The following is a 15,324-nucleotide window of genomic DNA, read 5'->3' on the forward strand; positions in this document are numbered from 1 at the left end:
ACATAAATGAAGAGACATACCTCCATCACACTCCTAGCATGGTATCATAGAGGTTCAACAATATTTGCCCATTGCTTTATTCACTCACTTGTAAGCTTATCTTTCACCCCAAATTTTTCTGGGCTCGGAGAGGTCTTCACTAACCAGTGATTTTTAAGGCAGAGTGGAATAGCAATAATTTACTGAACACTTATTATACAACTCTCTACCTGCATTATCTCACTTAATTCTCATAACAATTCTTTTGATTAGGTACTATTATTAACCTCTTTTTATAGCTGAGGAATCTGGCCAAGAGATAAAATCGCTTGCCAAATGCCATATATCTAGCCAAGGGAGAATTGAGATTCCAACCCAGGAAGTCTTAATCCCTCGTATTCTCAAACCTTAACCATCACAGTAGGCACACAGTCAGTCCTTTGAGGTGAAAAGTGGTTAGCGATGTCCATAGAACAGTAGCTCTGCAAGATGTTATTAAGTATGAGGCTGTGAGCGGCGAAAGATGGGGGTAACACTGCATGGCAAAATATATTTGCGAGATGATTGAAGAAAGCTAAGCAGGGGGGCGCCTGGGTGGCTCAGTCAGTTAAGCATCCGACTTCGGCTCAGGTCACGATCTCACGATCTGTGAGTTCGAGCTCCGCGTCAGGCTCTGTGCTGACAGCTCAGAGCCCGGAGCCCATTTCAGATTCTGTGTCTCCCTCTCTCTCTGCCCCTCCCCTGTTCATGCTCTGTCTCTCTCTGTCTCAAAAATAAATAAACATTAAAAAAAAAAAAAGAAAGCTAAGCAGATTGGGAGGTTTAGATAGAATTTGGTTTTTCGTCCTTCATTTTTTTTTTTTTTTTGTCATCTGTGAGCCTTTAATTCTACTTTTCATAGAGCAGCTTTCAAAGCCCAGGCACCATTTCACCCTGTGCCCCCACCTACATAGACAGACAGACAGATTCACACACACACACACACACACACACACACACACACACACACACACACAATTATTCTGGAAAGTGCTGATCCATGTAACAATGAATTTGGAATCTTGATGTAATGATACTCTTGTCTATCAGTCCTGGAAGCCCTGCCATCATCACCCACCCTTTCTGTTGTTAGTATTCTGTAAAATGACAAAGACAGAAAAATCCATACTGACAAGTAACTGATGCTTGATTCTGCCCACACTCATGCTGCAGCAAAATTAGATAACTTCAACATGATATAATTGGGGCTTATTAAAACCAACATAATTTGAGTCCAACCAACCAAAATATATATCTATCTAATCTTGTAAAATAAACAGGTTGCTAATGTTATGAAATGAGTCCCTTAGGAAATGGTTTATACTAGAGTGGTAAGATATTTGTTTTCTATGAGCTCAATAGTTCAGCTTGGTGGAATGTTCATTTTATTTCTTAAAAAGGTTTTGGTCAAATGAGTATAGGATGATTTTACTTTCATTCTGTAGTATTAGATGATCTCCACTAAGTTTTAATTTTTTTTTTTCAAATAGCATTTCATCTTCAGATGGGGTAGAAAGGAACTTTGTAGTAATGTTACCAACCTAGTTCAGGATTACAGAATTAAGGGAATTACAATTGTTTCAATTGCTTATTAACCCCATTAAGTCCTCTTGACTCAGTTTTCAAATTCCATTCAGAATCTGACACACCTCTGCTCTTGCTGCTACAAGTGCTGTATCCAAGCCACACCTTGTCCAGTCTGCCACGTCTCTTGGTAGATCAGCCCAATAGCTTCCTAATTGTCTCTGTTCCAATGCTTGTCTCATTATGGTCTATTTTCCACAGAGCAGTTACAAGAAGCTTTCATAAAAGGGAAATTAAATCTCATTATTTTTCTACTCAAATCCTCCCTGTTTCCCATAACATGTAAAATGTAAACTCCTCACTGTAGCCTTCAGAGACCTTATAGAATATGGGCCTGATCTCTCTAGAGCACTTGCTAAAACTTCGTTTGACTCACAGTGCTGTAGCCAACCAGCCCTCTTTTGTTTGTTCATAATGAGCTTGCACTTACCCCAAGACCCTACGCTGATAGAAACTGGATTCATACAAGCTTCACTTTGTGTCACCTGATCTTGATTCAGGAGGTCTTACCAGGAATTAATAAGATTTATTTTTTCCCTCTTCCCTTTTCCAAAGGAGACTTTGTGAGTCTTGTTGGTGCCTGTAGCCCAGAATCAGAAATAGTACCTTGTACAGAGTAGGTACTCAAAGAGTATTTTTAGCATCACTGGAAGGATAGATGAATGGATGAAAGACAAGGAGAATATTGACACACATATCTTTGGAGAATCTGCTCTCCATTACTACTTTGCTTTCCATGATGTCATTCATAGCTGTGATTTTTCTCACCTGTTAGGAATCGGCACTCTGTTATTTTTCTCACAGAAAACCTAATCTGTGTTCCTCTTTTTCATGTAAGTTGTGTTGACAAACCGTTTTGCAGAGCACTTAAAGACCTAATAGCTATGACTCTTCTTAAGCAGTAGGAGAATGCCTTTCTAACATTATCTTTACAGGAAGTCCTCCCAAATACCCATTTAGATGCTTCCTACTTTCTATTATTATAGCACTTTGATTATAATACTATTATACTCAGTTCACCAGATGATAATTGCTATTTATATCTGTCTTATTCATATTGTCTAATAGATACTGTCTACTCAGTGGTAGATAGATGGAAAATTGATGATTAGGTGAATGTATGGAACAATGGATGTGGATAGAATAAACACTGGCACATTGACACAGTGGAAAGCAGTTTATCTTCAAGATCTGCCTAGTTGTGGGGTGAGGGGTGGCACTACCTCACCGTGACCAGCTAGTGTCAGGACTTTAGAACACTGCTAGTGTAGGAAGAAGTAGGCAGCGAAGGACTATAAAGAATAAGTCTGGATCTTCATTACCACCATGTTCTAACCACTAAGTAGACCATACATGGACCATTAGGTTTATTCTTCATAGGACACTTCAGTAGACTAATAATTTTTAAAATCATGGAACTTATTAGCATTCAGAAGATCCAGTTTCAGGAACTATATCATTCAGTAGAAAGGTATACACTGTGCCTCAGGTTCCTGATTTATGAAATGGAGATCTCAATATTACAGTTTGATATTTTTCTTATAAGGTAAATAGGGATTGAACAGAAATGAATTAAGAGTTTTTGTGAGATACAAGTAAAGAGAATGCACATTGGGAATATTCATGTTAATTAAAAATTAATTAATATGAAAACTGATTTGGTTTTGCTAAAATCATTATTAGTTCTCTTTTCACTGTATCAGCCCCCTGGTTCAACATATTAAATAATTTTTTAAGCTTTGAGAATCTTTTTTTTAATATAATTTTAATTATATATTTTTTAAAATATAATTTATTGAGATAATTCACATTCCTTACATTTCACCGATTTTAAATGTACAACTCAATGGTTTTAGTGTATATAAATTTATATATAAATTATAAAGAATAAAAATAACCTTGGGGTGCCTGGGTGACTCAGTTGGTTGAGAGTCTGACTTCAGCTCAAGTCATGATCACACAGCTCGAGAGTTGAGCCCCGTGTCAGGCTATGTGCTGAAGGCTCAGAGCCTGGAGCCTGCTTCAGATTCTGTGTCTCCCTCTCTCTCTGCCCCTAACCCACTCGTATTCTGTCTCTGTCTCTCTCAAAAATAAATAAACATTAAAAAAATTTTAAAAATAACCTTAAGCCATTATTATTATTATTATTATTATTATTATTATTTTAATCTTCAGCCCCAACTACTCTGGCAATCCTGGAACACACTATCATTAGCTATGTATGAGAAGGTTGCACAGGTGGAAGTAAGTGGAGGCCATCTAATAAGATCACTCACACATGTTTAAAATTGCCTAACAGTTACCTTATCCATTTCCAGATACTCCAGCAGTTATATTACAATGTAGCAAAGTAATGAAATGGCATTAAAATAAAGAAGAATTGAGCTGGAATACTTTGTCGGTTAAAATTACACTCTTGGAAATGACTCTAAGGTTTATGCTGCAGCCATAGGAGGCTCCTATCCTGATTGGTCCCCTTGAGTTTTGAGCCAATGTTGGTTTGTAAACAAAACTTGGAAGAGTTAATGGATTCTCACTTGTCTCAATAAAAGTTTTCATCATAAATTATATTACTGATGATTGAAAAAGGGGTTTTTTAGATTAGATTTTAAATTGTTCATTGGTATACTCAGTTAATTACGTTACTGTCCATTTAAAATAGATGATATGACTTTTTTGTAGCCCCAAAATAAATAATTGGTTTTGTATATTCCTAATTACTAGAATTATAAATTTAGAGAAAGATCAAAGGAAAAGAATATGAATTTCTTCAATAACTTATGTGTACAAATCACATAGATTATTTCATTTAATTCTTGGAAGATGTTATTATCCCAGATTTTCAGAGTAAGAAACTTTCACTGACCCACTGCCTTTAATCTAATAAATGACATAATCAGAGTTAATTTGGGCTCACTGAAATCATTATTAGTTGTTTTTATTATTTTGGACTTTTTATTACATTGGGCTCCCTACTTCAACATATTAAATGGTTTGTTTAAGCTTTCAGAATCTTGTTTTTTTTTTCCTCATATAGTAGCCTTATTGAGACATCGTTCACATACCATAGAATTCACCCATTTTAAGTCTACAACTCAATGATTTCTAGTATATTCACAGCGGTGTGCAGTCATCACCATAACCAATTTTAGAATATTTTCATCACCTCAAAAGGAGTCCCCATACCTATTAGCAGTCACCTATTATTCTTACCCCAACTCCCCAAGCCTCATTTACTCTCTGTTTCTATAGATTATTCTGGACAGTTCATATAAATGGAATCACATAATATTTGGTCTTTTGTGACTAGCATTTTCACTTAGCCTAATGTATCCAGGCGGTCATCCATGTTTTAGCACTAATCAATACTTCGTTCCTTTTTATTGCTGAATAATATACCATTGTATGCTTCATTCATTCATCCATCAGGTGATGAATATTTGGATTGCTTTTGCTTTTGGGGCTATTACGAATAATGCTGCAAATTTTTTGAGAATTTATATTTTCATTTATGTTGAGAATGTACCTAGGAGTAGTATAGGGAATCATATAGTAACTATGTTAAAACTTTTGAAGAACTGCCAGATTGGTTTCTACAGCAACTGCACTATTTTTCATTCCCATCAACAGTGTATGAGGGCTTGATGTCTCTATATGCTCCCCAGTGGTTGTTATTGTCCATTTTTTTAATGTTTTTATTCCTTTTGAGAGACAGAGCACAAGCGAGAGAAAGGAAGAGAGAGGAAGAATCCTAAGTAGGATCTCCACTGTCAGCACAGAGCCCAATGCAGGGCTCGAATTCATGAACTATGAGATCATGACCTGAGCTAAAATCAAGGGTTGGGCGCTCAGCTGACTGAGCCACCCAGATGCCCCCATCTTTTTTATTATAGCCATCCCAGTGAGTGTGAAGTGGTCTCATTGTGGGTTTGATTTATATGTCCCTGGTAATAATGATGTTGAGCATCTTTTCATGTGATTATTGGCCACTTGTATATCTTTTTTTGGAAAAATGTCTATTCAGATCCTTTGCCTATTTATAAATTGGGTTATTTGCCTTCTTATTAATGAGTTGTAAGTATTATATGTATGTATGTATGTGTGTATGTGTGTGTGTCTATATCTATATCTATATCTATATCTATATACTCTTCCTGTTTCTTATATGGATACAAACACATATATGCATGTAAAAATGTTTATTTGTGTATATATACATGTATATATAGCATTCATATATCTTATATATCTATGCTATAACTTAATATCAAGTGCTGATATATATGTACATATATACCATGCATTATTGTGTGTGTGTGTGTGTGTGTGTGTGTGTGTGTGTGTGTGTTATTCTACGTCAAGTGCTGATAAAAGTAATAAAGCCTTATGAGGAGACAAAGAAGTATGGGAGGTTTTATTTTAGAAACAGTGGTCATGGAGAGATTCTCTGAGGCTGTGACATGAGCAGATGCTTGGCTGCAATAGGGATTGAGCATTCCTGGCAGAGAAAAGAGCAAGTGCAAAGGCTCTGTGGTGAGAGCATACTTAACATCAAAGATGGTGCTTACCTAGGGTGCCATGATGTAGATATGACTTTTACTTGGAGCTAAGAAACTATTGGAAGGTTTTGAGTAGAAGTTTAATGTAATTTAACTTAAGCTTTGAAAGGGCCCCTCTGGCTATCATGTGATAGTAGCAAAATATAGAAATAGGAAGAGTGGTTAGGAGATTCTCACAGACTTCTGCCAAGAAAGAGTGGTGGTTTGGGTTAAGAACGTACAATGGTGGTAAATTATCAACTTCTAGATATAATTTGAAGGTAGTTCAGATAAGAATGATGGACATTTAAATCCCGTAGTCATTCAGCAAATTTTACTGAATGGCAGTGGCAGGTCAGACCTTGTTCTAGACGTTAGGGACAAAACAGTGAATGAAAAAGACAAGAAAAATGAACAAAGCAAAAAACTGGCCCTCAAATACCCTAGTGAGGGAAATACATAGTAAATGAAGATAAATAAAAACATATTGCATGTTCAATACTGATAGATGCTAAGGAGTAAAACAAAGCAGAAAAATAAATGATACTTCATGCTCAGTCAACAAAATTTACTCAAGGATAGGACATTAGGTATAAGAGAAAATGAGGAGTCATGATTTTGGCCTGTGTAATTGGAAGAATGGAGTTGCTATTTATTAAAATGGTAATTGTTCCTGTATTTTATTATGCATAGACTTGGGAGAACATTCTTGTGAACATAGATTTTTTTTTTCTTTTAGATGATTTTAAGATTCCTCTCCAGTTGTGCTCTTAAAACATATTGACATACTTTGTTCCAAAAGTTTTACCAATTTATATTGGTTCAGAAAACAAATGACTATTATCAGTTTCCCTAGCATCTGGATATATATTTTTTAATTTTTTTGTGTTTATTTATTTTTGAGAGAGAGAGAGAGAGACAGAGACAGAGAGAGAGAGAGACAGAGTGGGAGCAGAGAAGGGACACAGAGAGAGGAAACACAGAATCTGAAGCAGGATCCAGGCTCTGAGCTGTAAGCACAGAGGCCAACATGGGGCTCGAACCCACAAACCTTGAGATCATGACCTGAGCTGAAGTCAGATGGCTTAGTCAGCTGAGCCACCAAGACGCCCCTGGATATTTTTATCAAAAATGAAAGATGCAATGGGGTGCCTGGGTGGCTCAGTTGGTTAAGCATCCTACTTCGGCTCAGGTCATGATCTCACAGCTTGTGATATCGAGTCCCGCATCAGGCTCTGTGCTGACATCTCAGAGCCTGGAGCCTGCTTTGGATCTGTGTCTCCCTCTCTCTTTGTCCCTCCCTGCTCACATTCTGTCCCTCTCTCTCTCTCTCTCTCAAAAATAAATAATAAAACGTTTTAAAAAATGAAAGATGCAAAAGAATATTTCTGTACTGGCATAAAATAGTACCTTTTTTACTTTAAGTTCTTGGTCATTGAAAGTATTAAACCATAGAAAAATAAATAAGTTTTTACTAAATTTATCTTTCATTTCTTGTCTGCTTACAATTTTTATCTTTATCTATTGGGATACTAACATTTATCTCCATCCTTGTCAACTTTAGGAGGATAGAAAATTATGTTTATAATTAGAGACTCTACCTTTTTTCATTCAATAAATATATTACAATTTTTATGTGACCCCATTTTTTTAAATTGTGAATATTTTATTGCTTCAAAGTTTCCTAAATCATCATCTCTCCAAGTACTACAAGAAGCGGTATTACACAGTGGCTAGAAACGTAAGGTTAGAGCCCGATTTCTGGAACTCTATTGCCACACACCAAATGTAAGATTCTAGGTAACTGCTACATTTCCTCATCAGTAACAAAGTCTAGAAATAATACCTGTAAAGGATTTAATCGAACAATATGTGAAAATAATATGGCACCCTTCCCAGTGCTCAGAACAAAACCATTGGGACTATTGTTGACTTTTCTCTTTCATATGTCACATCCAGTAGAACTCTGTTAACTTTTCCTTAAAAAATACATCTTCAGTTTGACCATTTCTCCATCTTGATACCACCCTGGCCCAAACCATATCCTTTCTACCTGATTATTGCAGTAACTCCTACCTAGTCTCTCTGTCTAAACTAGCATCCCTCTCCCCACCTTTGACACCTACATCCTTCCTTTCTAATGTATATTTTCCAATGCACTCACCAGAAAACATACTTACTGTTTTCTTAATTTGTGTTATTTATCGTTTTCTTCTTGTACTTGAACGTCCCATGAAGGCAGAATTCTGTTTGCTGCTATATTTCCAACTCTTAGAACAATGTCTGGCATATCATAAGTGTTTGATAAATAATTGTTAAATGAATCAAATGTAATCTACATAAATCTAGGGAAAACATTATGGTATATTCATGAGCCTCAGCTTTGGAGTCAAATCTGGATATGTTTCAGTTCTAGATGCACTCCTTATTGAATTAGTGACTTTGACACAATATTTAATCTCCATCTGCCTTAATTTACTATTAAATGTAGGTAAAAAAAGCATACCCACTTTGTACAATTGTTATAAGGATTAGAGGAAATAATACCTGTAAAGTTTCTGGCTCTTCATATGTACTCAACAAATGTTAACCACCAGTTAGCTCTTTTTAATAGATCTAGGTATAAGTGTAAGTGCTTAGAACATTTTAACATAAGTGGCAATTAATGACATACTAAGACATAATATTACCTGTCCAATCTTAGTTCATACCATTGCTAAGATTCCAATACCCTGGCTGTGCATAGTATAACATATGCACAGATTTTATGCATTACTAATAAAAGAAATTAATGCATGTATAATAAATAATTTTTTACTCTGTTACAACACTAAGTCAAATGATTGAACTCTTTAAAGCATTATACATGGCTGTCTATGTCAAAGTTTATGTTTCGTGGGTGTCAACAGATGGAATTGAATAACTCTCTCCAAAATATTTTGATTTATTTGAAAAAGCTAAATATGTACGATTCTGTTTTTGAATTTGAAGAGAGGCTTGTGTCCTATGGAATGCAGATTTTGTGAGGCATGTCACAGTTCTTGGTTGTACTTGCAGTCACCATAGAGGCTTCTTGTTTTGTACTTTTTTACCTTGACTATAGCTTCTTCATTGTTCATATATGCTCTTACACGTGGTTGATATTACGGGGTCTTACTCTTTTTGTAATTCTAATAGGAATTATTTTTTAATGTCCTCTCCTTTTTTTGTAGTTGTAGTTTCATTTCAATCTCCTAATATTTTTAAAAAGATTTTCTTGTAACGTTTGTTAGACTTTCTTCCATAATTTTTCAGAGCTTCTGTCACTCTTCAGTCAAATTCACATTTAGAAAACTTTCCAACTTTTAAGAAAACAAATTCTCAAAATTCTTGCAGTTTTTAATTAAGCAAACAAATGTTTGGGAATCTATTGAATTTCAAAATTCATACAGTTTTTAATTAAGCAAATAAATGTTTGGGAAGCTATTGAATTCTTAGAAATATCTTTGTCTTCAAGTTCGAAAGAGGTGATGAGCTTGCATGATTCTAATTTTATTTTCAAAGCTTAAGTACATTGAACAGTAGAGATGCATTTAATTCTTATGAAAGTTACTGTAGCATCAGTGTTAATCCACTAACAGAGAAGCTGTCATGTTATTTCTTTTCTTTCTTCTTTTTTTTTTTTTTAGCTTACATTTTGGCCAAATGGTCATAAGAGAGTTATACTTGGCTAACCCTTGGAAAACATGAATAAAAGAGAGATTAGTACATTTAAAGAGAAAGAAAAGGAAGAAGTATAAAAATGGATTTAATTTTCTCTTTCTCTTTTCTAGCCCTAGGAAAAGATAAGGATTACATGGATGAATCAGAACATGCTAATTATGACCGATCTCGGCTTATTAAAGACTCTGTTCCCAAAGATAATTCTGAATCCAAGGCAAAATTGTCTAAGGTAATACAAACTAAACTATCAATAAGTCACTTGAAAGCGATATGTCTAAACCCTTGCATTTCCTTTCAACATTAATGCATATTGTGCTGGAGAGTATAAGAGGTCACACAGCTTAATACACATCTTTAAGGACTTAAAGGTGGGAAGTTATATGTAGACATCATATTCATGTATATTATCAAACATTTTTTAAAAACAATCTGAACTGCAACATTAACCTTTAGGGGTTTATTGCCTCATTTTACATTTTTATTGAAAGGCAACATGGTTGCATGAGAGCATGGAATGGACCAAGATTTGATTTCTAGTTCCACTCCTTCCTAGTTGTGATAATTTGAACCGGTTAATTAAACTCACTGAGCGTTGTTTTTTTCATCTGTAAAGTTGGATTATGCTTTCTGGTTGACAGAATTCTTTGATGAGTGCATGAGACAACCATATGAAAGTATTTTAAGAGCATAGCTGACTATATGCAGGTTTTTTATAACAACATGGAGGCAGAGAATACCTCATTGAAACTGTAGTTCTTCCACAGAGGAAGAACTGGGCTAGAGTTCAGTTTAAAAAAGAGAAAAAACCTGGCTGCAGCAATCCGACCATCCCTCAAACAAAATGATTTTGTGCACTCTTCAAAGCATCTGAGTTTGGTTATTCAACACCAAATAGCATCCCTGTTTGATATGCTCCAAGACAAATTCTGACTCAGTCCAAGCCCACTTTTTTTTTTCATTGTTTCCTATTGATTAAAGTGGGAATGGCTTTGTAAAAGAAATTTGCAGGTTAACACAGGGGAATGACTTGCTTTCATTGTTTCTGCAAGTCTAATAATCACACCCTTGAATATATATTTCTCTGATGTTTGATTTGGTTTGGCTTGGATTAGTTTTGAAAATCCCTTCATTAGTCACCACAAAAGCATCAGTGAAGAAATTTGGCACAAGTTAAATATTACCATCATAAATGAGACCAACTTTGATAAATAGATGTAAGAATAAATGCTTGTGTCAAATTTCTCCATCCCTCTTTGGTTTTGTTTTGTTAAATGTGGTCAGTATTTTGTGCCAATAACTCTTAGGTTATCTTTACAAATCAGGAGTTTGTCTACCCTGTTACTTCATCGGCCTCCTTGTGACTGTCTGATCATCATGATGTTTAGAATGTTTCTTCTATCTGTGAAACATTGTTTCAAGTCAACTGAGAGGAGAGGTTATCAGAAATAGGAAAAAAACCAAGCAAACGGATGTTGTTCTTTAAGATGCCTATGGCACCAATGAGCAGGCAAACACAGTATGCTTTAAATAATTAAGAAATGAGGGGCTCCTGGATGGTTCCGCCCGTTAAGCGTCTGACTTTGGCTCAGGTCATGATCTCACAGTTTGTGAGTTTGAGCCCTGCATCAGTCTCTGTGCTGACAGCTTAGAGCCTAGAGCCTGCTTTGGATTCTGTGTCTCCCTCTCTCTCTGCTCCTCCCCCGCTCATGCTCTGTCTCTCTCCTTCAAAAATAAATAAAAACATTTTTAAAAATTTAAAAAGTAATTAGGAAATGAACAAAGATAAAATAAAATCTGTCTCATCTGCTTCTCTAGGATTTACCACATGCCACCAATGATACCCCACCATTTTATTGTTGCTCAACAGTAGCCTGCCCTTTCTTTGTTTCTTTCTTTCCTTCTTCCTTCCTTTTTCTCTTCTTTCCTTCCTTCCTTCTTTCCTTCCTTCCTTCTTTCCTTCCTTCCTTCCTTCCTTCCTTTCTTCTTTCCTTCCTTCCTTCCTTCCTTCCTTCCTTCCTTCCTTCCTTCCTTCCTTTCTTCTTTCCTTCCTTCTTTCTTCTTCTTTCTTTCTTTCTTTTTCTTTCTTTCTTTCGTTGTAGGCTCCACTCCCAATGTGGGGCTTGAGCTCAAACCAGAGATCAAGAGTCACATGCTCTACAGACTAAGCCAGCCAGGCACCCCAACAGTAGCTATTTCTCAATCTCACTTTGACCAGACTTGAACTGTGTAATGTAAAAGTTAAGAAGAAATAGTTAAACTTGCATGCATATTTTATTTTTGATGTTAAGGGAATGGCATGTGATGATGGTAATAGTTGTTCGAACTAAGAAATCCTAGTATAATGTCTTACTGAATGTAATTACATACTTTCCTGCTATTGTAATTCTACTCAAAATGTAGAGAAAAGTCACGTATCACCTGGATGGTTTGGACTCACTTTTTTAGTTTCTGTTGAAATACATCCACTTTTATCCATTTCATAGCTTCAATCACAGTACAAATCCCATTTGAAAAAATGGTCCCATTATAAAAAGAAAGAAAATGTTCACTGGTTACTTGCCTGTCTACAAATGAAGGGCAAAATAATCTGTTGGATTATGTTAATTGTGTACATTTGTTACAGGGAACCTTGAAGAGCAGTGACTTTTATTTCTTTTTGGGCCAGTATCTGGATATCCTTACATTTATAAATTGGTCAGCCTTCCTCTTACTCCTTCCCACTACTAAGTGATATGAGTATTTATGTGCATATGTGTGTGCATATATTAGATTATGTATATTTTAAGTTGGACCTTATGAAATTGACAAGATCCCTTCATTTATGTGCTACAAAATAGCAACTTTCATATTGTTTAAATTAACATGTATGAATATATATATACATTCTGTGGCTGAAGATCTGTGCTTCAGATCTGGCTGAAGATCTGTGCTTCACACATTTTTTTTCTGATTGGGATATTGTACTGATTGCCACATGCCCCATGCATATGATGTGATGCAACTGATATTTTATGTCTTTATAGAAGTTACTCAATTGCAAAGGGATCATTTTAGAGGTGAGGGAACAAGTTTAAAAGCAAAAATTTTCAGGAGAAAGTGATTGCTAATGGAAACTATATCGTGAGTAATGATAAGTACTGGATTACAGGAAAACAAGGGGAGCTTTCTAACAAAATTTGCCATATTTCTTATGAACCTAGCTCTAAAGTAGGTAAATTCATTTTACATTGAATTTATGAGGAAGTCTGTTGAGCTCATCAGCTTTAAAAACAAACAAGCAAATCTAAAAATGTATGGAGCATTTGATTTGTCAACCATTGTGCAAACATTGCCTGAATGATCTTGAGTCAGCATGCTGAGTTTAAATTATGACCATATATCCACTGCTTATGATAATTTAATGAAATAAGTATATTTGTAAGGCACCATAGTTTGTTATAGAATTAATCTTGAGAACAATGAATTGGATCTTTAGGATGTTTTATTCTAATCATGAACTTTTGGGATGTCATTTATACTAAAATCCTTTAATATTTGAGAAAATGAAAACATCTACAATACTGATATCTCCTATGATGAAGTCATATTGATAAAGTAATAGAAAATAGTAGTAAATATTTATGTTATGTATTTGGAAGATACCACGTGTAAAACTTGGCACTTGTAGGACAAATGAAGATGGCACATACGGACAGGTTTTGCTGTCCAGGTATCGGGATGCAGCACAGGATACATGCATATAAATGGAGAAAGCTAAGAGGCTCTGGAAATGAGAGATCATACTATGTGATAAAACTAGATTTAGGCTAGCCTCAAGCTTTTTGACAGGAGCCATTTTAAATAACTCAGAGGCACTGTAGTAGATGGGACATAGGCCACAGTCTTTCTTATATCTCTATTTTTAGCATCTCCCATCAAGAGATAGAATCCTTAGAATGGCCTTGGGCCTTGCTTTGGCTAGCAGACTGCTGCAGAAAGTCACAATGTGACAGTACTGAACCTTGGACTCCAAAGATCTTGTGCTCCCATTCTTTCTCTTGGGACTGTGCCTCCACCACAGTAAACAAGCCAGAATTGTCCTGCCTGAGGATGAGCCATGTGGATCAGAGCCTAGTGAGCCCAGTTGCCCCAACTGAAGCAGAAATATGAGAGAATTCAGTGGCAAAGACCAGGAAACTCAGAGCCTGAAACAGTTCAGCTGAACCCAGATGAACTACCCAGTTGGGCCCAGCCTCCCCACGGAATCATGATCTAAATGAAAATCGTTTGGTGATGATTTGTTTCTCAGCAGTAGATAATGGATGCGGCCATGAATGTTAAAGGACAGCATGTGGGCTGACACCAGTGATTGTTAATGTAAAGTGAATTCTTCCTCCATTACTGGGAAGATTTGAAAAATTGTCCCTAGGTTTTCCATAACATACTCATATTACCCATTTCGCTCCACAGAGCCCAAGTATATTTTAAATGTCATAATCTAAATAGCATGGTATCTAGCCAGCCTATCTAAAACATTCTGACATTGTTTATCTTTAAAAAAAAAACTCTATTTGCAAAAGTGTTTTCTTTGTGATAATATCAAATCAGGGTAGAATTTCAAGATTACCTTCAATGGAACTATGTGTGGATAGTTAGCAGTAGTCACAAGTACCCACTAAAATTGGTGAAGAATTATTTTTTAAAGACAAATTTCTTTCTTTCTTTATTTCTTTTTTTAACATTTTGACAAAAAGTATCTGTCACAACTATATGGATAAAAAATTTCAGAAAGTAAATTTGTAATGAAAAAAAGGAAAAATTCTGTAAATCCATATAGACCAAGGCACCTGCTCTGACTGCAAGCAGAGTTCTAGAGTAGAGAGATTGTTTTTAAAACAGTTTGGGTGAATATTTCCTTTTTCTGTCTTATTAATATAGAGATCACTATGAATAACGATTAAAGATAACATCCTACCGCCAGCTGGATGACCCCCAGAAGCAAAATCCCTCTCTGTCAAAGCACCCTGTCCTACACACCAGCTAAGGCCTCTAGATGTGAATAATTTACAGGAAACATCTATAGTTCATTTAGGTTAGAAGGCACAAATCTGTGAAGCAGAACCCATGGCTTCTGTAGTGAATGTTAATGAAGAATTTCCTGCTGCCACTATCCCTCAGGATGCCAAAAACAATTGCAGATGTGGCCAATAACCAGTCTGGGAATATGAATCTATATTCCAAATTACAGTGACTTCTCCTCTTAAAGGATGCTGAGTATCAAAACAGACAGGAAAAAGGTTATGGATCAGGAAAATCTTGATATGAATATTTTAGCAGTTCATTAAATTTAGATCACAAAGCCATTCAGTTTGACTGTGTCAACTGGCATTGGCAGATGGTGTTCATCTTTAACTCAACTGGTAGCAGGAATAATTTTCTATGGAGGCTGGAGACACATCATATGTTGGAGAACACGAGAGGAGGATGGCCTCTGCAGTTTCCT

The 15,324-nt window shown here is 35.7% G+C and overlaps 1 protein-coding gene across 2 annotated transcripts in view; it reads left to right on the forward strand.

The window, feature by feature from the left end:
- The window catches only part of ANO3 (anoctamin 3), a 426,276-nt gene that overhangs the window by 239,464 nt on the left and 171,488 nt on the right, over window positions 1-15,324 (forward strand). For both annotated transcript variants that reach the window (XM_023239658.2, XM_023239659.2), the window contains one exon: window positions 9,953-10,071. In XM_023239658.2, the coding sequence (XP_023095426.1) occupies window positions 9,953-10,071 (119 nt within the window). The remainder of the gene's footprint in view (window positions 1-9,952; window positions 10,072-15,324) is intronic.

This window comes from Felis catus, chromosome D1 (genome assembly GCF_018350175.1).
Source record: "Felis catus isolate Fca126 chromosome D1, F.catus_Fca126_mat1.0, whole genome shotgun sequence".
Lineage (NCBI taxonomy): Eukaryota > Metazoa > Chordata > Mammalia > Carnivora > Felidae > Felis > Felis catus.